The sequence below is a fragment of the Nicotiana tomentosiformis genome, chromosome 2 (genome assembly GCF_000390325.3).
Source record: "Nicotiana tomentosiformis chromosome 2, ASM39032v3, whole genome shotgun sequence".
In the NCBI taxonomy this organism is placed as follows: domain Eukaryota; kingdom Viridiplantae; phylum Streptophyta; class Magnoliopsida; order Solanales; family Solanaceae; genus Nicotiana; species Nicotiana tomentosiformis.
In genome coordinates, this window is record NC_090813.1 from 96205735 (window position 1) to 96229748 (window position 24014).

Below are 24014 nucleotides of genomic sequence, written 5' to 3' on the forward strand. Positions count from 1 at the left end.
CCTAACTTCACCGACGATGATTATGTGATTAGTTTTCGATATGATAGGAGGATCATATCGTGTCAATATCCCAGACCTTGAGATATCATTTAAGTCAATCGAAACATATTTGTTGAGAGAACTGTTGGAAAATAAATGTAAGGAGATACGAAGCATTTTCTTGCTTGTTTGGAAGGATAAGAAACAGCTAAAAAATTCATTTCTTGTAATAAAGCTTTCAAACGCTTTTTCACAACTTCTCCATGTATTGAACGCACAAATAGCGCATGGAATATTACTGTTCAATTCATTACATCATCCGAGAGTAGTTGCATACATCCATAAATATTGTTTTCCATCTAAGCAGCAATTTCCATGCAAAAGAACGGGCGGGTATGGGCAGTTCTAATGTTTGAGCCGATTGGTCAGACAATGACTATACCTCACTTACTATTTTAGCATTAGCCGCCTATTCTGGAATATTCATGACAGTGCAAACTGAGGTTCAGAGACGCATACTGCTTTGCCGTCCATTGAAATGAATTAGTCAAGGGCTCAAAGCAGAGGTAGACTCTTCACATAGCAATTTAACCTTGCGTGTAACTCATGGGCATCAATATTTGACGGTACCGCCATGTTGGCAAGTTGAAGCTGCTTCTCTAGAGGCAGGTGGTCTTTCAAAGAGACACACGCTTGATGCATCACTAGTAGGAGAAAGCAGGCTAAATCATTTTCACTCGTGTCAATGGGCTGTGTATAAAGCAAATAATCACCACCACCTTTTAATTGTTTGTTCCACTTATATATCCGCTCTGTCGACTTCCACAAACAAGAAACAACAGCATCTGCTACTACCATCCACGTGCTATCAGAGAGGAGGGATGTGAGCGTGACTGGCAGGTCGCTCAAAACAGTGAATCTGTCCGCAATTAACACAGGCCTATATACGCAGCAGCTGCCACATAGCAGGCCGATGAACTGCAGAGCCTATAGAAAAGCAGGGAAGAAGCAATCATTAGCTATGCACACATAGAAACTAACAGCTTCTACTACATCAAGAACAGGAACGGTAGAAACAGTTCTGGCATAGAAAACGGATTATGGAAGTAACTTGAGTAGGGATACCTAATCTCAGAGTTGAACCTGATCTAGGAGAATGTAACATGATGCAGAGATTCTGAAAGAGGCAAAGGCCTGGAAATATAGCCCGAGTCTACCTCAACAAATTAATATTATAGCTCCAAATGGCATTTCTAATGTTGGGATCTGACCATGCCTATAAATTGATCTACAACAAGGAGTCCCCTTACAGATATTTTGGCTCACAGTAGAGCCTATGCTCACCAAAAACCACCAATTACCAAGACATTGTTCACGGACATTCCTTTCTTTTTTCTTTTTTGGAGAAGGGAAAAATGCAGCATGGATATGTATACAACATGGAAGAAAGTTGAGCCAATATTATGCATGAATATGAAGCAAATCATCTTACCGTGGAGGGAAATCTTGTCACACAACTAATTTCCAGTGCCTCAATGAGCCATTGTCTTTTGGCATTCCCTTCAGCATGTTGTACAGTTATTGAAACTCCAGTTAGAGCATCCCAGATATCTGTGCAGAAAGCTTGGAGCACTTAGAGACTACACAAAGCAGTTAGCATAATGCGCTTAACATGTTGATAAATGAAAGTCCTAAGAATACAATTTGCTAATTATTACACATATCATCTTCAAAAGTCTTAATAGAGTCTAACCTTGAGATCTGCAGTCCAAAAGATAAGTTTTCAGTTTTGTAAGCACTGTCAATGGCAGGGAACCACTTTGAACTAGTCTTGCTTTTGCTTGAACCTTTCTAACAGTTTCAAACGAGAGAGAGTCTGTGTCGGCGACGTTCACCTCTGAAACCTACATGGAGCAGAGAAACATATAGGTAATGAACTAGCACAATTCTATAACAATTTTTAAAGGAAAAAATAAAGTACAATTTTGTAACTAACAAGTGATATACCAATGTAATTGGCACGCTTAAGTAATCAACTAATGTAAAATGTCTATCATCCACGAGTAGCTTAGAGTGAATTATCTCTTAAATAGAATGGTGACTAATAATACTTGATCACCAAGTACTTCCCTAAAGAAGATATACAAACAGGTCCAACAATTATTATTCAATATCAGATTTTCAATGATGCCATTTTCAGTTCAGTGAACTACTAAAAATCCCTGGGCAACCCAAAATCTCTTCCAAGAGAATGATATATGAAAAAGAGAAGAATGGAGGAGAAGATGCTATTCCACACCTTAAGAAGATCCAATAGCCATTCTTGTTGAGCCTTCTCGAGACATCTAATTGCTTCACACCATTCTTCAAGAATTTTACCCTGACATAGCCCTTCAGTATGAGCTGAAGGCAGTGACGTAAAGAGCAACTCCATGCATTTTTCCATGCTAGATTTATACTCTTGAGGATGATGAGAAGATTCATCCAAACACAGCTTAAGTCCCCTCCAGCACGAAATCCTAAATGAGCTTTTCTCTAAGGAGTCACAACTCTCAGAACAAGTAGACGTTGACAATAAGTTAGCAACGTCTTCAAATAATTTCACGACCCGAGAACCTGAGAAAATCTTAAGTAGATCTGCCAAATGTGAAAGCACAAAGAATTGCAGACGAGGCTCAAGCATCCTCAACCGAGGGATGTCACATTGCTCATCAAGGAAGCTAGGGAGAGGATCAAATTGCTTAGCATGTGATAACGAGAAAAGTAAGCATTCCCCCCTGAGATTTCCTCTCTCAAAACTTATGTCTTGCGTCAACAAGCCAGCAACTTGACCCTCATATCTCATGCACCGTCTGATGATTGCTCCCCAATCCAATGGTGGTAGCCTAGAAGCATGTGAAAGACACCGCAGAACACTAGAAACTGTGTTTACATGTGAAACAGCATCTGTCTAATCTCAAACAGAAGAGGAGAAAAAGGTCAATGACATAGCCACTTTCTGTTATTGGCAAGCCCCAAAATTTGCAAAGCAGAGCAAAAGGGAATTATCACAAAGTGGCTGAGAACAGCATCAAATGCAAAAGAGAACAGGAATCCTCTTTCCCAGATGTGTTACTCTTTTGTGCTATTTTTTTTTGGGGGGGGGGGATAAAGTAACAAGTTCACTGCAAGGTTTTACGAGCTGATTGGAAGCTCAAATAAAGCGGCCAATGAAGAATGACAAGTTCACTGCAAGGTTTTACGAGCTGATTGGAAGCTCAAATAAAGCGGCCAATGAAGAATGACAAATCTGTTGAAGCTCGAACAACTAAGAAAGAGAATGAAAATATGAAAGGTGGAAAAAAAAATAAGGTGTGCATCTCATAACCTATAATGCAAGAAATGCCTACAGAACTCCACAGGAAGAATGCCGCTTAAACATAATAACACTGTTATTGAATAAGTAAAAACCAAAAGAATTTTACCCCGAGATAGTTCAGATGCATTAGCCACAAAGACAATTTCATGACAGTGCTGTCCTCGGGAAAACTATGTAAGGCAGTCTTCAATCCAGCAGAATCATTCTCTGCGGTGCTTTCATCATTTTGAGGTTCTTTGAACCACAAATGCTGTCTAAGAAAAGAAATTGCCCATGCAGCATGTTGCTGTAACTGATGAGCATCAGAATTTTGCGCAACTAGGAATATCTCTTGTACTAGTGAAGTTAACTCAGGCTCAAGAACAGCATTTGTAATTAAAGGACTAGATATATAAGAAGATTCCTACAGACAACAGAAAAATCATAAGATAAAGAGATGAAACGATACAGGTCTATCTGGCTTTCCAACAGCTTTCCTAAGCATTTGAAAAAATATGTATGCTTATGTAACCAAGTTTTTCACCTTCTGATCAGAAGCAGCATGTGATGAGCTCAAAGGGTGGGGTTCAATCAGTGTCCCTGCACCTGCTCCTAATGCATTTACAACTCCAAGCATGGCACCCAGATGAATAAGAGGAGGATTGGAGTCAGAGTAACTTTTTCTGAACAACAAAAGCAATTCTTTAATGTGTTCAATTTTCAAAGAATGCAACCCTTCATTCAAAACCACGCCGATAAGGCTTCCTGCCCCCAAACAAGATGCCATCAATAAGCTCTGGTGGAAGGTGTCAAATCTTTTAATAGAGAGTAGCTTAGAGATAAGTTCCTTATAGCAACCCAATAGATATTCCATATCTGCATCATCAGTAAGTTCAAACCTCTGACACATGGCAATTACAATAGGTACAGAAAGACACGAGCCCACAGATAATAAGATTTCGTGATTTTTGCTCATAGTGGTAATTTCAGTAGGGTGTGGAATCCACGAAATAAGTAAGGATTTTACATTGAGAACTGCATTATGAATCCCAGCTCTGTACATTGCACCAATACAATTACCCAAACCCAATACAAGCCCTGCAATGCCCCACACGTCTTCCTCTAAATTCTCGCTGGTTGAACCAAGAAAACCAGAAATCTCTGAATTCAGATTATCTGATTCAAGAGGAAAAGATAGCGATAGAGTTTCAAGAACATCTGCTGAAGAAGGTGTGACTTGACAGATCAACTGGGATAAGGTCCTGATGATCTTTCTCAACAAGTCTGCTTCCTCTATCTTGTATGTCGCTTTGCCCAGGTGAGCATTATCATCAGCATCAGCTCTGGCAAGAAGAGCTTGACAAGAAAAACCTAATCCAGCTCCACAAGCTCCTTTCACAAGTGTGCTTTTGCTCACAGATGCAACCTGAAATGACCTCATTTAAAGCATGCTTTGGGCAATCTAACTTTTCTACAACTTCCATTGCTGCTTAATCAAGTATTATGTTCAATCTGTTCCATTCAATTATTATTAACATTGCTAATTGCAAGAAAGATCCTAGTTTCCACCGTCATAACAAGAAAATTACCATTGACTACAATGATACATTTAATTTCAACCGAAAACCTCTTATCCTCGAAAAAAATGCATATCCATATTTTTCATATTAAGGAACAACCGGACCTTAAATGCAGATACCAAGCAAATATAAGCACTCTAATCTAGTATTGATAAGTACCACACCTACAAAGGCACGCATGTCTAATATTTTGATTCCAAACAAATGCAAACTAGTCTGAGAGGTCATAGGCAATAAACTAAAAAATGATTACCATAAAGAGATCAACAAGGCTAATCCAACCGTTTGTGATCACTGAGTATGAAAAATAACAAATGTGAATAACAAATCAACTTCATACCTCAAGCAGTGCATTGATATTCTCAAATTTCTGCTTGTGATCGGTGAGGTGTAGGCAACTTGATATCACACCAAGAGAGATTGCTGCTGACCACTGGCGATACTCATGTTCATGTTGGGACAACCAATCCAGCAAAAATTTTGAGGCGGTTGCTTTAACAGCATGCGCAGAAGCGGGCAGCACCTGGAAGAAAGAAATACTGTCAAAGATACAGGACTTTAAAGCATACTTTTCCAAATACCAAGCAGCCTAAAAAATAATAAAATATTAATCCCTGAACTGATTTTAGACAAAAGGAATCCATGTCAGACTTCCTACTACTGTACAGCACAACTCCTGACAAAAGGTCTTATCTGGAATTTGTTCATATCAAATTGATTTATATTCAGGATTAGTGATGCCGGTTTTAACAGCAAGCTATTTCACAAACGGAGTCTTTTTTTTTCCTTGACAGGATTATAGCTTGCTTGAAAGTATTACTCACAATCTTTAGTTTTTCCATTCTATCATATATTTGGCAGTATATGGTAAGTTAATCTGCTTACCTAACATACACAAGCTGAATACTTGTGCCAGGGTAAAATGCACTTATGAGTAGATGGGATCTCATATCACATTTTAGTCGCAATGAGAATCAATTTCAGGCGATGCTAGTATCTTGCCTTTAAATGATAATCCCTGTAAATACAAATCTCCTCTCAGGCTAACAGTGACCATTGTCTCCCCCTTCCTCTCGGTCTTCCTCGTCTGTACCTCTTTTAATCCATCCTCTATCACAAAACTTCAATCTCCCAAACATTCAAGTTTTTTTATGATAAGCTGAATTTTTGGCTCCTTCATGAGCTATACCCAGCTATCTTTCCATCAAGCGTGAGACGATAAGCTGCTCTTCACATTGCATTTAATTGAAGTACTTAATAATTCATGATGAGAAATACTTACTGAGGTGCCTTCAATCGTCATTCTTAGAGCATACATCAAATCTAACACCACAGATTAGATCAATCGACCAACAGGCTGATCTATTACCAAGGCCTTAAAGGATTCAAGAGGAAATGCATAGTAACAAGTAAAGCAGTATATGCTCCCACTTAGAATGGTATTCTGGGCGAAAGGGTATCATCGCTTTTGTACTTACATACCCTTAATTCACGTTCAACCATTCATATACAGAAAATCAAATCAAAATTGTTGCACTAAAAAACTCTTTTTATATTCCTTTCTCTTTGACTTTGGCTAAAAAGTTGTTTCCATCTAATGAAGAAAATTAATCCACTTAATTATTTCATTGCTTTTCAAGAAATTATTTAGCAAAAGACACTATCTAATCGATGAGTTGAAAACAAAATCAGACCCTCGAGTAGAATTGTTGTAAAAAGCAATGAGAGAAATCAATTACCAAACAAAGGGCTCCAACAGCTAATGCGATATTCTCAGCAGATCGAGGGAGCATTCTCTCTGCAATTGCTATCATACTCTGCATTATAAAATGCAGACATGAAGTTCTATGATACTGACAAATGATCCCAAAATCAACAAACCATCAATAAACAAGTAGAGAGTACAAAAGTACCTTCAGAATTTCCATAGCAGCTTTAGGAGCTTTGTCCAGAACAGCAGTCTGCAACTTAGCATCAAGTAACAAGATATGGGATCTCATCCACCTCCGCATGAAGGGCTTCCATGATTGCAAAGAAAGAATTGCTATCAATATATTTCTTGATAGTTGAAGAGATGTTGCTATATCAACCAGTGAGGCCTCATATTTAGCTTGTACATCTTGTAAGTCCTGAGCATCAAATAATGCACGTGAAGATTCCTCGCACTCGCAGAACACAAAGAAACAAAATCAGCAATCCCATGTTTCAGTTATCTTACCTCTGCTGCTCCTGCCTTCCTTGAATCTTTCTTTGTGAAGGAAAGGCAAAAAAGAGCCGCACCAGGTAATTCTTTTTCTCTTCTTTCTTTTCCTTGATTGCCATAGGTAAAAAAAGGTATTTGAATAAGGATGCAAAGAGTGAATAAAATATGATCTGCATTCTACTTTGACACAATTTATAACGCACACCAAATCTTCAGGATAAAGCTCACTTCATTATCAAGATATCTATAGACCCTTTCAGATGCTACATGTTAGACTTATTTGCATTTAGTCAAGGAGCCAAATGATCATTTCTATGCGATTAAGGATATTGTAAACAAAGAGTTAGTTATAAAAATATGCTACCTAGGTGCTGTGAGGGGGAAAATACCTCACCAACAAGAAAAGCATATTTGATTCATGGCAAGCCAGATGACAAGCATCAGAGCAAATAACTGGGCATATTGAGGAACAGTATGCCAGTACCTGAAGCAAAGATGAGACGCGGGAAGACATCTAACAGCTTCTCAATTTTGTTTGCAGACACCCTTTTCTGCTTTACTGATCTTCGACGGGTGCTGCAAAAATAAAAGCAGTAGTTTGGCATCTTTGATAAATTTTTTAATCTAACAAGAAGAAAATAACTACGTTGTGTCTCACATGTGCTCAAAAGTTAAAATTTTGACTTCAAATCCTTCCACGGCAGTAAGCACTTCAGGGTCAGTCTCGGACACAAGAAACTCCAAATTTTTTTCCTTGAAATCTGGAATACTTCTTTCGAGATGCTCTACCTAAGGATATGCAGATTTTGGGATAACAGTTATGAGATAAGGGAGTTATCAACTAGAAAACTCACATGAACTGAGCACATGAGACACAAGTTGCAGTAAGTCATTGGGAAAGTAACATGATTGCCATATTGATTAAGAAGTATTCAAAGTGGTTTTTAAGGAGCTTAGCTACTCATTTATAGCCTTAGGGATCGCTTGGTGATAATAACTGGACTATCTCCATTTGTTATTAGATGTCTGGTTAATCGTATTAAATCTAGCTGTAAAGAGTATAATTTAAAACAAGTGTTTGGTTATATACTTGGTTAAAACAAGTGTTTTGACAAGAGTGGGTTGCTTTAGTGGTAAGCACCCTCCACTCCCAACCAAGAGGTTGTGAGTTCGAGTCATCCCAAGAGCAAGGTGGGGAGTTCTGGGAGGGAAGGAGCCGAGGGTCTATTGGAGACAGTCTCTCTACCCAGGGTAGGGGTAAGGTCTGCATTCACACTACCCTCCCCAGACCCCACTAGTGGGATTATACTGGGTTGTTGTTGTTGTTGTTTGGTTATATATTTGATAAAGATTTTTTTTCGCTAATATCTCTGACCTATTTGCATTACTTTCTCCAATTTAATATTTACTTTTATTATCATAATGTAAAAAAAAAAGAGCAGCCCGGTGCACTAAGCTCCCGCTATGCGCGGGGTCCGGGGAAGGGCCAGACCACAAGGGTCTATTATACGCAGTCTTACCCTGCATTTCTGCAAGAGGTTGTTTCCACGGCTTGAACCCGTGACCTCCTGATCACATGGCAGCAACTTTGTGTGCTCTTATTGCTAATATTCCGTTATACTATTCCACATTGATTTTGGTATAAAATAATACGGGTATTTTTCCATAATTAACACAGGTATTAGTATTAAAACCAAAAATGGCAACAAAACAGCCGAAAATTAATGTGGAATTTGAATAGGATTTTTTCCAGTAAACAAGTAACCAAACTGCCCTTCAAGATTTGGATGCTTAAATTCTGTGACATGATATCAAAGCTAACCTTTGGTAAACTGTTCTCATACTCGAGTCTGCATCCAAATCCAGTTTGAACCTCAAAAGAATGTTACAAATACGGGAGACTGTTGGATACATGTAACGCCGCACATTTGAGTATACAAGGACATCCAAAATGGTTCATATATGTTTTGGGTTACTTCGCCTATTTCATTAAAGATTTTCCGTTAGATGCTAAGATTCTTTATCAGGCAAGAGCACAATGAAAGCAAGGGGCCCATGCACATTTGAGATTTGTCTATTAGAATATTGGAGTACGTAGCAAGGGCAATTACGAGATCTACCTCATAACTGGCTAATGCCACAAAGGCAGATGCCCGAGCTTTGGACCATAAGGAAGCCTGTCTGAAGTCTTGGGAGGTTCCAATATCCCACAGTATCTTCAACACATTTACTGATGCTTCAGGGTATGCTTGAGCATCCAATGCACCCCATGTCAAAAGAAGACAGAGGCTGACAATTGAGATAGAACGAAAAAGTTTGAAATGATTGTTCATTTTGGCAATAAATGTGGAGAGTATATAAGTACATGCAATGCTCATTAATAGAGTAAATGATGAAAAATGGAAGACAGAAGCTAGAAAGAAATGAACAGAACTTTCAAACATGCACCTTCAAATTATACACAACAACAATAACAAACCCAGTGAAATCCCACAAGAGGGGTGTGGGGAGGGTAGTATGTACGCAGACCTTACCCCTACCTTATGAGGGTAGAGAGGTTATTTCCGGTAGACCCTCGGCTCAAGAACAGAAAAGGGATTAATAAACAAACAATAGCAACATCAATGTAATATGACAACGAAAGCAAATGGCCATGTAATAGCAAAGATCTAGGAATAGAAAAATACAAGAATAGTGCGAACACTACCGGTAAGAATGACACACCATGTACCAACAAGGAACTAGGAATAGTAAACTAACACTGCCGGTGAGACTAGGAAAAACTCTCGACTACCTCTCAACCCACAACCCTAATACTCGACCTCTACATCTTCCTATCGAGGGTCATGTCCTCGGTAAGCTGACGTAGTGCCATGTTCTGCCTAATCACCTCTCCCCAGTACTTCTTAGGCCTTCATCTACCCCTCCTCTGACCCTCAATGGTCAACCTCTCACATGCATGAACCATCTCAACCTTGATTCCCGTAACTTGTCTTTCACATAAGCCACGTCCACCTTGTCCCTAATAACTTCATTCTTAATCTTATCTCTCCTGGTATACCCACATCCATCTCAACATCCTCATTTTCGCTACTTTCATCTTCTGGACATGAGACTTCTTGACTGGCCAACACTCGGCTCCATACAACAGAGCCGGTCTAACTACCACCCTGTAGAACTTGCCGTTAAGACTTGGTACATTCCTATCACACAAAACACCATATGCGAGTCTCCATTTCATCCACCCCGCTCCAATACGATGAGTAACATCCTCGTCAATCTCCCCATTACCTTGTATTACAGACCCAAGATATTTAAAACTCTCTCTCTTGGGGATGACTTGTGTATCAAGCTTCACTTCCACATCAGCTTCATACACGTCCCAACACTGAACTTGTACTCCAAGTATTCTGTTTTCGTCCTACTCAACTTAAAACCTTTGGACTTTAGACAAGTTATACACAAGAAAACTCAAATTTGTGAGTGATCGTACAAGTAATCACAGAGAAAACTTACAACTACTATACAGCAAATATTTGAGTAACTTGTTCATTTCCAGGAGATATAGCAAAACTTATTATCAGAGTTATCATTCTGAGATTTGATCAGTGGAAATGGATTCTGGATAGTCACTTTTCCATGGTTTACTAAATGTGTGATAACGTTTACTTGCCTGTGAGCAACCATGGCGCTTGCTGAGTAGTTTAGCACATGCTTTGCAATCACATCCCAGGCGGAATAAAAATCTGAAACAAGTCATGACATAATTGGAGTCCACGCAAAAACTAGAAGAGAAATTTGAAAAGGATATTGTATGTGAAAAGAAAGAGGGTCAAAAAGCACGCTAGACTTTATAGGTTGCAAGGACATAGATAATCAATCAATACCTCTTGACCACATCTAAGGTTTTTACTTTCTCAAAAGAAAGCAATGGAATGACAATAAAGAAGCAGAAGAACACATGTTATCCTCCAAATTCTAATAAGAAAATATTAAGGGAAAGCTGCATTCAGTCTCTTCCTAGATCTGTCAACACTGCATCTTTGATGAGATCTATCATTCCAACACAACAAAAATTGCTAAAAAGTACCTATCTTTTCCAGCACATAAACTAGATGCATTATAACAATCTTAGAGACGTTGTGTTAACCAGAGAATCTATTTTCTTTTTCATGGGGAAGTATAATTTCCAGTTCAAAAAGAAGGCAATCTTTTTTAGTTGCAAACGCATCTAGGATGGATCTGGAGGGGTTATGTCAAATGACCAACATCTCTTACGAAATTGACATTTGAAGATATAGCACGCATTTGTAGGTTTACCAATGGCGTCCGCTTCACAGAGGTGGCCAAGGCTTTGGAGACCCAGAGACTGAATTAAAGGATCTTGTTGCTCGATACAAGCCTGTTAATTGAAACAATATTATTAAGGAGCTTGGAATTACAATGTACTAAATAATCTAACTAGAAGAGCATACCGCAATAGATAAAATAAGGTCCACTCCACGATCAGGATTTCTTCTGCAGATATCACAAATGGAAACAGCCATACTAATGCAGATATCTCTCTGAGACGCAAACCGAGTAAATCTATCTGCAAGTAGTACTCCCTAGTTTTCACCAGAAGAAGAAAAACAATGACTATCTGTGCTACATAATAAGTGTAATCTAACCTACTGACATGGAAACTTCAAAAATTACATAACTTCAGAACTACCCATCAAATTTATCTACCTATCTTCAGTTTGAATCATTTTTTTACGAGATAGTTCATGGTTCATCAATTTTTATTCAGATAACACAAAGTAACATGTAATTATTCTTCAATCATCAAAGAAAACTTTGACTGATATATTCATTCCAGTCGATAATTTTCTGGTGTCATACCACAGAAGCTGCTAAAACTATTCCTTTTTATAAGATTGGACTATACATCCAAGTCACTTTGTCTAAAATTTGATAAAAGAAAACTATGACCAAACCAATAGAAACTCTCAGTCTAGTAGAGGATTTGTAATGCAATGAGGAAAAAAGTTCATCTGTTAGCTGGCTTATATCTTTAGGGATTTTCCAATCACTTCCTGCATTCGGGTACACAGCGCTAGGAGTCTTTCTGTATGATATGTTTTACTTATTAAAAAAGAGAGATTAAAGATGAAAGCTGACTAGGGTAGAGAATGCAATATATATTGAAAATCGGGGCCTCAGGAAAAAAGCTTCTTTATCAGGTATAACCAAGTATGACACAAAGTTAACACCATACAATTAACTTGGCCATGTAAGTATCAAATCATTGGAAAAAAAAAAAAGCAAGAAGATGATAGTTATATAGCTAGTTTTTTTTTTTTTTTTGGGGGGGGGGGGGGGAACAAATACTAAATAAATCTTTTTAGAAGGGGAACCTTGAAGCAATGGTAAAGTTGTCTCCATAATGCATTAGGGTAGGCTATCTACATCACACCCTTGAGGTGCGGCCCTTCCATGGGTGCTGCGTTAAAGCGGGATTCCTTGTGCACTGGGCTGCCCTTTTAAATAAATATTTTTGTTACATTCTGGACATTTAAGACTTTAAGCACATAATGTGGCACCATAGGCACCAGGATAAAACACTGTCTTAAAGGGCAAATCATCCTCTCCTAGAATGCAATCTATTCATCAACAGTCTAAAGCTACTGTGTAGTTGTTCGAGGCAAAGACATTTGTCTCACAGGCCAAGTATGTGATGAGAGAAAGTAAAAAAAATTCAGTTCAGAACTCCCCTTAAATTTAATTCCTCATGTTTAGTGCATATAACAAGCTCATTACGAGCAAGCAGTGAAAGAAGCACAAATAATGATAGTTATGAAATGATTATAAGGTTGGTAATCTTGCCTGCAAGGTCCCAAAGACACGGTCATTGAGCTCCCAGGTCTTGCAAAGTAGACGAATTGCAGTGGCAAATAGAACGCTATATGACAAAAGACATACATCAAGAGTATTATCAGATAAACTTATGAACAGCGTATCCCCCTATATTCAGTAGTATGTATACTGTCAGAAACCTTAGATCATTAACACGTATGCTAATATCCTATCATTATCACCAGCTCAAGTAATAAAAGGCTATAAATAGCAAATAAACTTTGATCAGGAGAAGCACGGAATGTATGCATGTGAGCCATAACCTATCTCTATCACGTTGTGATGTAATCAACTTACTCAAGAATAAACTACCAGTAAAAAAGTAAGAGTAGCAGAAGTCAAGATGGTGCAGCTAGCTGTTACCCTACTTATCAATAGTCACGTACATGGAAAGAAAACTATTAGCTAGATAACTGATGAGTTTCATAACCAATCATTTTATACCCTTAAAAGCAAGCAATGCACAACATAGTGATAATTGACCATAACTCTAAGACCATCAAAGTTCATATATTTCTCACGCAAATAGCTAGTTGCCAATCTTCCACATGAACTGTTTGACGTAATGATAAGCAATTTACATACAGCATTTTTCATGAGAAAGACAACTTATATGCTGAAAGGAAATGATCAAATAATGCAACATATCCATAATCCATAGGCAATAAGATATATCCACCTGATAAAAAACAACAGATATTAAAAGAGAGTAATAGTCAACATACGGTTTCTTATCATTCTGAAGCATAGGCAACAGTGTCTGAATAATGAGAGGTATGATTGCAGGATGAGACGCAAGTAACGGTAGCATTTCCAGAAGTTTTAGCTGCACAATTTTTGAACCAGAAAAGTGAACATCAGTCCTCCAAAGTAAAACCAAGCAAAAGATACCTCCTTTTGAAGTTTCCAAGTAATGAGAAGTCATCCACCAGAAGATAATAAATATGGCTAATAAATCTTGACGTACCAAAACTCCATGACAATCAGCACCTGTGTTCGTGGAAAATATATGGTTGTAGAACTGAATGACCAGCAACAAAGGGACACCAAGTTTAGGATCCACATTGCTGCTATTAGACAAGATATCAACAGAAGAGCTTCCATATGTTTGATGCGTGAGGAGGACACAGGCAACAGCACTGAGTATCATGGGCATATCTGAGGATACAACAGATATTGTAGATTTTTAACCAAAATTTGCAAGTGCAACCTAAATTCAACAGGAAGAGGTTATGAGGAATTAACTGGTCGGAAAGATCTCCTGAGACTGTGAGATGGATAAGGACTTTCTTCTTGCAATAATGTGATGCATGTGGTCGGTTACCAAGGAGCTCCAAGTTTTTGATACATAGTGCTTGTCTTTAATGGAAGTGTCATGACCAGGCACATAATTTGGATAAAAAGAACCAGATAATGGAGATAGGTCCTGAAAAAACCACTCGTTAGAGGGAAAGTGCTTAACATACTTCCAATAGGAGCAGCAATAGCGAAAAATAATATGTAAATAAATGCTTCACTTGCCCCTTGACATCACTGAGTCTATGCGACGCTTAAAAATAAGGACAAGAATGTTGCAAAGTTTGATTGATCCATTAAACACTCTATCATTGCTACTCATAGAATGTTATTGGAATAAACTGATGGAATATAGTTCTACCTCTTGCAATTCAAGCGTGAAATTAGCTTTATTCTTTTTCCTTCTTCTTTTGTCTTTTTAAGTGTTTGATTTTTTATTTTTTTTTTTTTTTTTTTTTTGTGGGGGTTGCTTAGAGGAAGTCTTGTAAGATGATCTAGTAAAAATTGACAAGAAACACATATGTCAATGTCCCTTTCACTTACTAAGTATAGGTGTCATAACTAATACAATTTACACACTTTAACAAAGAATATATAATTTTGAGGTCCAAGACAATGAAATAAACCTGAAGCCACAAGTGCTGCAAGAGTCTGAAGACTATGTACTTAGGTGTACTAATGGAAGGAAATTTCATTGCATTTGGCTGTCCGGTCTTTTGTGCAATAAGTAGCTTATTCGAAAGCTTTCCCAAAATATGAAGCAAATCGGTTGCAGCTTGTTTTACTATTTTAGACGGAGAAGAAAGAAGGCTGATAGCAGGGAAGATGAATAAGAGCTCTTCATTCAAATCATATGCATCTCTCTGGACATCATGCTCTGCAAAAGTATTTTAACAATTTTATTTAGCTAGTGGCGAAAAATAAGCAACACAGATAGGTATTATACAGTAAAACCTATGGATATTCTCAAAAGAGAATGTGTTCATAAACTCACTATTTTGCCTTTTGAACTATTTTACACATCTTTAAAGATTCAATTGATAGTGCACAGACTTAGGGGATATCTTCTAGGCTACAAGGATAAGAAATAGCACCTTACTACTCAAATATGTATAAAGGAAGGCAATTGTAACACTGTGCATATATATATCCAGGAAATCCAGGATATATATATATATATATATATATATATATATATATATATATATATATATATATATATATATATCCAACCTTTTCCGGAAAATCAACTTATACCAGTAATCATACCATTCTCATTTTTCCACTTCAACAGAAATAGGATAAGTTTCACCGCCAAGAACTGTTCGTGTTCAAGTTCAGACTGCACAAGTATCATAAACAAGGACAGCGTAATGGTTGATAATTCAGGAGTATAACCGAAACCAAGATCTTTTTGCACTATCAATATGCGCCTTGATACTTCTAAAATGTTCTCAACTGAACTCGTGTGCTTTGGATTCGTACACAACATAGCATCCAGTAGCTCCACACCACATAACTGAGCTTCGTGAAGCAGCTGCTAGCATTGATGATCACACTTGCAATTAGTAAGTCTAGACCGCAATATAAATCTTAAGATGTAATAAAATGTAAATTTATATTAAAAATTCAATGAAATTCAAAAAATGGTAAAGAAAAAGGAAAGACCAGTTAATATACCGATCCCATTTCCACCAATTGTTGCAAGACCACCACATATGCATCTACAATGCATTCAAGGCAGTGTGAAATATTAGTAAAATCCTGCACATTAACCGCAGGACTTAAGCACTTGAATACTGATGGCAAAACTTCTACCACAAAGCAAGCATCCATCAGACGAACAGATACTGTGCCGAGAATAAAAAGGAATCAACACACTTTGCATAATAAATTAATACACTTACTTCTGAATTATTGCGTGGAAAGAACTTCAAACGCCCAATGAGGAGCTCAATAATAGGAATGGCCTCCCCGGGAATCGAACAACAAAGTCCAGCTAATGACGATATCAAACTTCTTATAAATGAAGAAACTGATACAGAGGAGGGCATCCTAACAATTGAATAATTCAAGACAGGTACCAAGAATTCACAAACTTCCACCATTCCCAAATGTTTGCTCTGCACTATAAAAATAATCACTTGTTGCACTAGCTCCGTCTGAACCTCCACGCGACAAGAAAGAACCTGCCCAGCCGTACTGATTCGCATCAGATTTGAGATTTTTAAAGCAATAAACTCATCGGACACTAATTTCTCAAAAACTGCCAGAATGGGCACGAAGTTACAATTTACAAATATGTTTCTTGCTCAGTCAGAGTTTGATGTGCCATGTTACCAAACTACTTCCGTCCCAATTTATGATATGATATTTCTTTTTTAGTTTGTCCCAAAAAGAATGATACATTTCTATATTTAGAAATAATATTTAACTTTAACCTTCTCATTTTACACTTAATAAAATGATTTATAACCATACATGTATCTATGACTTAATTTAGATGACGAAAGCTTGTTTTTCTTTCTAAATTACCCAGTCAAAAACGACGACATTAATTGGGACGGAATGAGTAATACCTATCCCGTTTAGTACTCCAGGTGCCTATATTGTGTGTAAAATGTATTCTCAAGCACAATTAGTATTCCATTCTAAGCTCTGCGATTAATTGAACTTAGCCCTAGCACCGCGGACGGAACACTCAAAAATTAAAACGGCAAAGGTTCACATTGTATTAAGCCGTGCTGATGTGGTAATTACCTTGACAAATGGATGAGTCTCTGAAGCTAGAAACCGCAAAGAGTTCTTCTGGAACCCTAACCGAGCGAGAAACCCTATGCCTTTGACGAAAAGGTTGACGAAGCGTGAATCTGAACCTTCGAGAGCAGACTGGAGCTCCAGTAACCCGCGAGAGATGTCCAATTTGGAGTCTCTGACGAGGCGGCATAATTCTCGAACGGATTGATCAAGGACAGAAGCTGAGGTGGAATGAAGGCACTGAGTAATAGCGTCTGTTCCAGGGCCAGAGTCGGAGTCCAAGTGCGGCGGAGCCGATCGAAGCTTCTCGAAGATCGAGATGACTGCGAATTTTTGAAGTGATGGTTGAGGGATTCGAATTTTCTCCAGCAGTTGAGTGTAAGAGTCCATTTTCGGCGAAGTAAAAGGATTCGTATAACATGCGAAAGTGCAGTGCTAGCATAGATTTTGCAGAATGAAAATTGAGAAGGATGTCTGGCGGGTAAGTAAAGCAGTAGAGGTATAAATTCTTTGCAAATAACTCAGCGTGGAGTTGTAATTAGGAAATGCTGTAAATAATATGTTACATCCATTAATTTAGGAAAAAAACATAAATTACCCTTTAAATTTGTCTCGAAAAACATTAAATATTCTAATTTTACGGTAATCCTTTGCTCCTCTTATTTTCAAAATTCACAATCACTAACGTTATTGCGAACTAACGTAATTGCTAACGAAATGCTATGATACGAGAGTCATGAGACTGCAATTATATAATAACTAGTTAATTTATCCGTGTTTGCGTGATAATAAAATATGTTATTGCATTTTAAAATATATAGTAAAATACTTCAAAAAATCTTACTTATTCTTTTTTATTCTTAAAATTCTAATAGATTAGTATAGGTGAAACTTTTTTTTTTTTTTAATACTCATGTAAAGTAAGAAAAGAATCAAGAATTTTGATCTCTTTAATTTATAGGGGGGAGCACAGGTGACATGGGATTTGAGGAAAGGGGCGAGGAGAGTAGCATAAAAAAAAATTTTACTCTTTAATCAAACACTAGAAAATATTTTTCGGAAAAAGTTTTTCACTCACCAACCAAACAAGGGAAAATAGGTGATGAAACCATTCATTTTCTATAAAAATATTTTATAGGAAAATATTTTTCATGAAAAATATTTTCGTTCATACCAAACACACCCTAAGTATAAAAGAAGATCTAAAAATTTTGAAATTATTTTGGAGGTAAATTCAAGGCAGAAACTTTTTATAATGAAGCAGATATGGTTCAATTCCTACATGAGATTTTTGGAATAGAGCATTCATAAAATTACTTATGACATAAATAACTTGCACTATGGTAAGACTTGAATAGTTGTAACAAAAGTTTCTTAGTTCATTAATGACCAAAAAAAAGAAAAAAGATTTGAATCGTTGTTATTGCATCACATAAGGTACTTTTTTTGATGCACAAAGAGATTTTACTCGTGAGTTTCAATTGCAGAGAAAACTGTGAGCTTTTGTTACTCTCTAGCTTAATGATTATATTGATTATCTCAACAACAAGATTGAAACCCAAATCGAATCATAATATACGACACACAAAGAGACTTTACTCGTGGATTTCAATTGGAAGAAAACTGTGAACTTTCTGTGCTCTTCAGCTTAAGGGATTAAATTGGTCATTTAAGCAAAGGGATTGAATACCCAAATTGAAATATAATATACGCCAGTCAAATAAATATTACAGAGTGTGTGTGTTTTCGTCTTGGAATCATGAACAGAGGTGAGAAGCCGGCACAAAATTAGTGTTAAAATAATACAGTAATCGAAAGAAAAACATCATATCCAAATTTAAATTTTGTGAATTAATATAGATTTAATCTAATTATGGAAACCCGTAAAAATTGCACTCTTGTAAAATAATATAGTAATAATATGATGTTGCACTTTTAAAATATCGTAAAATGGAACGACAATCGTGTAAATTAGGATATGGAAACCCGTAAAAATTGCACTTTTGTAAAATAATATAGTAATAATATGACGTTGCACTTTTAAAATATCGTAAAATGGAACGACACTCGTGTGAATTAGGATAGATTTGTGCTAATTATATTACAAGGAATAAACAAATAATGCATTTTTTGCTTCAACCTCTAACATTTTTAGGCGGTTTTAAATCTAATATTTTTTTAATTATCTACAAAGTACATCCAAACTGTATTTATGGCTTCATTTTCATCGATTAATGAATAATTGCCAATAATATTTTTTACTTTTTGCTAATTTTGGTTATCTATGGTAACATGTCAATGTTGATTCTTAAAACATGAACAAATAAGCGCTGGATTGCTAAATTTACCTCGTCACGTAAGATAAATATGTCATGAGGGATTAACATCTTGTTTGGATGGTTGGTACTTCTTGTATTGTATTGTATTATTACTTTAAATATAATATTTATTTTGATTGTTACTTAAATGTTATTAGTATATCGTATCGTTAAATCTATCGTTGGCTATAAAGTTGAGACAATAGGAGATGAGTTGCACTTCTCTTTGGCCAAGTATCCTATTTATCTATTTTCTCCTTTTTTGGCTTTTATCCCTTTTTCCATATTTGTGTGCTATTTTCTTTATACAATAAATATCCACCCATTAATGAAAGAAACGGTCTCAACAATGAATGTTACGGACAGTTACAACCTTCCCTATTCCACGATTATGGTCCATTATTACTACTATATGATAATGATAATATATGTTAAGAATGGTAAAGTAAATATGTAGATCCACAAGGATGATAATTTGACAGTGAAGAAACTTGAAGAGCAAATGAAGATCAACAAGAGGTGTCTACTCTTTTTTCTTTTCAAGAATTTCTGTTTGAATTTACGAGTTAATGATAAGTTTAGTTTACGACACCATTATTTAACTATTACTTTGATGACTCTGTGGTTAGCTAGCTTTGAAGTTTAGCTTGGATATTACGTTCCAAACTCTCAAGGTAATTTTGTTGTTCTTTGTCTTTCTTTCATTTTTTATTTTGTAGTTATATGTTATATTAAGGATTTTTCGATTTAAAATACTAATATGCTTATGATATAGTTAATCGTCAAAAAGTTGCCTCACGAATGTAAGAGTAATAATAAATGCACAGGCAATCCCGATATCAATAATCCTGTTAGTGCCTATATGTCATGTGTGTTGCTAAATTCATATGATTACAAAGTTCAAAACTTACCTATGACTATGTCATTTACAAGATCAATCCCACTTTTCTCACCCTTGTCTTCAATCATTGTTATGTATTAGGTGCCATTTACTTTTGTGCTAGAATTTATTTTCGTTTGTTTGTCAAATTTCTTTTAATCTTAGAAATTTTGTTTCTTGAAATAATTTTAGAAATTATCCTTGTGTACTTGTGTTTTCTATCTTATCTTTTCGTTTTGATTTTTAGGTACATTTCTTGGCCCTTTCCCGGTTTGGAATGAGAATCTTTTCGTTTTGATTTTTAGGTACATTTCTTGGCCTTTTCCCGCGAATACTAAATGGTGTTGCTTAGAAGCTAATTTATCTTTCTTAATAAAATAATAGTATACAAATTGATATGTACTTACTTTAAAGAAAAGGAACCGGTTCATATTTTGTTTGATGGAGTTTGATTTTATTTGCAGCATATTTCACATGTCATATGCCGGTTAATATTTTTGTTTTCTTAAACAAAAGAAACTTTGATGTTGTTCTAAAAATATAATACACTCCATTCTGACCTTTTAGAATAAGGATAATGTATTAATCCTCTTAAAATATTAGAAATTTTCTCATTAGTAATTAAAAAAAAAACCTAAATAGTTCCACTTTAATCAATATTTTGATTTTTAAATCCGGATAGATAATATTTCAAGTTTCAAACTATTTTATCAGTAACACTTAGGGTTATATTTTGCTCTAATATCATTCAGGAGTTCTTGAATTTGAGGGAAAAATTGATCTTGCCAAATTCTAAGAAAGAAAATAATGAAAAAAAGGTTCCAATAAAGAAAACTCAGCAGACGCTACAAAAGAAGAAACGGCCGCTTCTTTTACTCCCTTAAAATGTCTTCTTCTTTCCCCCTTCTGCCTCCCATCGCCCAAGGTAAAATTCTTCGTTTGCTCTTTAATATTTTAAATTTTTCCTTGAATTTCTGTTTCTCTTATTTCTACTATTGCTGCGAGAGAAGGTTGAATTATTTCCACCATATTCTCTATTACACACATAAGAATTATGGCACGCTGTTCTATGAGCAATATTTTCAATCTAAAAAATCAATTTAATGCACAATTTTGAAATAGAGGTTTCTCTCTATTTACTTTTCTTATTTTACTTTCTCTTACCCGCCCTAGTCACAAACAAGGGATAGAGAAATGTCAGCTCCCAAAAAAAAATTTGAGCATGAAGACATATACTCTTGAGATGTTTGTTTTGGTTTACAACAATATGAAATTAAAACTACAGACTTCCAACCTGCTGGACTAAATAAAAAAATGAAACGACCGAGAAATAAATTAACCAAAACCATTACATCATATAAACAAAAGCATACTACACAAGACACTAGTAGAATTAAAGCTCAAGAGAACATGTCAAAATTAAATTGCATGTTCAACGTACATTTTTATTTCAACTTAACATATAGTCGTAATTAGTAAAGATCAAGCTAAGTAGTCCTGGCGCCTTCTTTCCCTTCACGTGCTTTGTTCTGAATTGTTTGTCCTGCATCCTTAGTCTTCTGTCCTAGCTGCACAGCAGCATCTTGCATGCGTCTCTTCACCGCATCCAAATTCTCCGGCACAAACTTACCTGTAATTGCAAATACAACTAATTAAATAAAGCCACACGGTGCAAATAATCTCATTGCTTGAATTTGAAACCACTCTTTAAATTAAGGCAAATGATTCTGACGTTCATTCTGTCCCGTTAGCTCACTATTGGACTAAATTTGTCCGGAAGAAAAGAAAAATGGGATTTTTATACAGTATAACTGCCCCTCCCCAAAAATAAAAGAGGGCAAATATATAATTTATGTAAAATTTACGTAAATTGACTAGCATATGTTATTTGGCCAAGCGGTCAGAAAATGCATCTAATAACTAGTTTAGATGCTAAATTTAGCCCATTCGCCTCAAAAGAAACTCATCCGGGGGCAAAATTTAGGCAATTGGACTAACGTAGAACAGAATTTAAAGAGTGTACGGTAAAATTAGGATTTTTTTTCACTTTAGCATAATTAGAAAGTTTATAAAATTTATATAATTTTTGTATATAAAATAAAGAATGTATATATATATACAAAATATATTTTTTTGACTATTATTTTGAGAGCGGCTAATTGATCCCATTATATACCTTGCCTAAAGTAATTGAGAATCCAAGAGAGAGATGAAAGCCCAGTAACACCAAAAGCACCAGAAGTCAAGAAACCAGCAACAGCAAGGGCAAATGTCAGAATAGCAGGTACGAGAACTGGGCTAAAGAGGAGAAAAACAGGGGTGGCAACAGCAAGCCCAATTAAACTGCCGAAAAGGGTAATGCCAGCTAGGCAGAAAAGGGTCCCACCAACAGGAAGAAGAGTTACAATTGCTAGCACTTGTGTAGCTGAAGGACCTCTTTGAGGTAGAAGACTTTTGATCATACCACCAGCTTCATGAGTTGTACGGTGTGGGTGTACTTGAATTTGGTGTGGGTATTGGTGAGTTTGAATCTGGCCGTGCGCGTGACGGTCACCCATATTTTGTAAGTAGTGCTTTTTTCTAAGTGTTAATAAGTGAAAGTGAAAAGGGTGTTTTTTGTAAGAGAAGGGATGGTGTTGTTTTAAAGGGGAAAGAAAGTGCAACGTGTTGGGAGTGCATGTGAATTAAGAGTGCATGAGTAACAAGTAAGCATTTTGCAGGAGAGGTGAATCGGTGTCTTTTTCCCTCTTTATTGGTTTTCAAATTTTACCGCTCTTCCTATTGGGCCTAAGCCCATGTCTATTTTGTTTGACCCTTCGAATGTCATTTTTCTTGGAAAATAATACCGCATAGCCACTTTAAAAATAGTAGTCGAAAAAATATTTATTTATATATATATATATATATATATATATTTTGTATATTATATACAAAAATTATTAATTTTTATATACTTTTTTGGCTACTCGTATAAATATTTTATGGCATGGACTAAAAGTGAAAAAAAAAACAATTTTTCTGCTCACTCCTTAGTTTTTCTTCTTTTTGTTTGTAAATTCATAAGGTCACTAGCGAAGTATGAGAAAATTAACAAGGCAACAGTAGTTTAGGATCACTGAAGTTAGAACCCAAGACATGTATTTGCTACTCCCTCTTTCCCAAAATACTTGGCACGTTATCCTTCTTAACAGTCAAATTACATGAACTTTGGCCAATAATTTGACATATATTTTTTTACCATGAGGAGAATTGTAAATTATATTATTTTTATATAATTTTTGAATATCTAAAAAATCGTAATTTCTTGGCTACTTTCCCATTGCAGCGCTCTTTAGATTCAATTCCGTTTGTCTTTAAATTTTTCCAATGAAGCTTAGTTGCTAAAAAAATGTATATCAAGTGCCAACTACATCGGTCGATATTAGAGATGACAAACGGGCGAGTCGGGTCGAATATAGGTCAGATCAAAAATGGATAATGCAAACATGGATAAATTATTCGACCCGACTCATATTTAATACGGATAAAAAACGGACTAACTGGCGGGTAATGTTTGACCAAAAAATATAGATCTCGGTTCAAATAATTAAATTTATGTGATTAAGAGTTAATCTTAGTAAGCAATAATATCCCTAGATGAAGTTTTCAAAGATGCGGTAAATGTTAGATGGGTCCGGTCAGACAATGATAATAACGTGTAATAACTGTTCTAGAAAGCAAGAACAATAATGTAGCATTCAATAATAATAAGTGACAATAAATGACA

At 36.1% G+C, this 24014-nt stretch overlaps 2 protein-coding genes across 6 annotated transcripts; both read right to left on the reverse strand.

Moving 5' to 3' along the window:
- Positions 1-225: 225 nt before the first annotated feature.
- LOC104105842 (protein RST1) lies at positions 226-17576 on the reverse strand. Of its 5 annotated transcripts, none has more exons than XM_009614254.4 (25): positions 17054-17576; positions 16201-16482; positions 15974-16057; positions 15563-15830; positions 14920-15170; positions 14243-14423; positions 13965-14155; positions 13723-13823; positions 12968-13043; positions 11575-11706; positions 11420-11501; positions 10773-10845; positions 9220-9388; positions 7758-7888; positions 7584-7675; positions 7115-7200; positions 6810-7025; positions 6636-6713; positions 5237-5419; positions 3861-4742; positions 3444-3740; positions 2279-2929; positions 1733-1883; positions 1472-1590; positions 226-966 (listed from the first exon to the last, which is right to left on the reverse strand). In XM_009614254.4, the coding sequence occupies exons 1-25, from the start codon at positions 17438-17440 to the stop codon at positions 535-537; spliced, it is 5595 nt and encodes a 1864-aa protein (XP_009612549.1). In that variant the 5' UTR covers positions 17441-17576; the 3' UTR covers positions 226-534. The 5 variants fall into 5 exon arrangements, with proteins under 5 accessions (XP_009612549.1, XP_009612545.1, XP_009612566.1 ...); XM_009614250.4 differs by having other exon boundaries at positions 7115-7206; XM_009614271.4 differs by lacking the exon at positions 17054-17576 and having other exon boundaries at positions 7115-7206; positions 15974-16017; positions 16201-16292.
- Positions 17577-21557: 3981 nt separating this feature from the next.
- Positions 21558-22864, reverse strand: LOC104105833 (oleosin H2-like). The gene is made up of 2 exons (XM_009614239.3): positions 22425-22864; positions 21558-21878 (listed from the first exon to the last, which is right to left on the reverse strand). Exons 1-2 carry the CDS (start codon positions 22804-22806, stop codon positions 21736-21738), a joined length of 525 nt encoding a protein of 174 aa, XP_009612534.1. The 5' UTR covers positions 22807-22864; the 3' UTR covers positions 21558-21735.
- Between the last annotated feature and the right edge of the window lie 1150 nt (positions 22865-24014).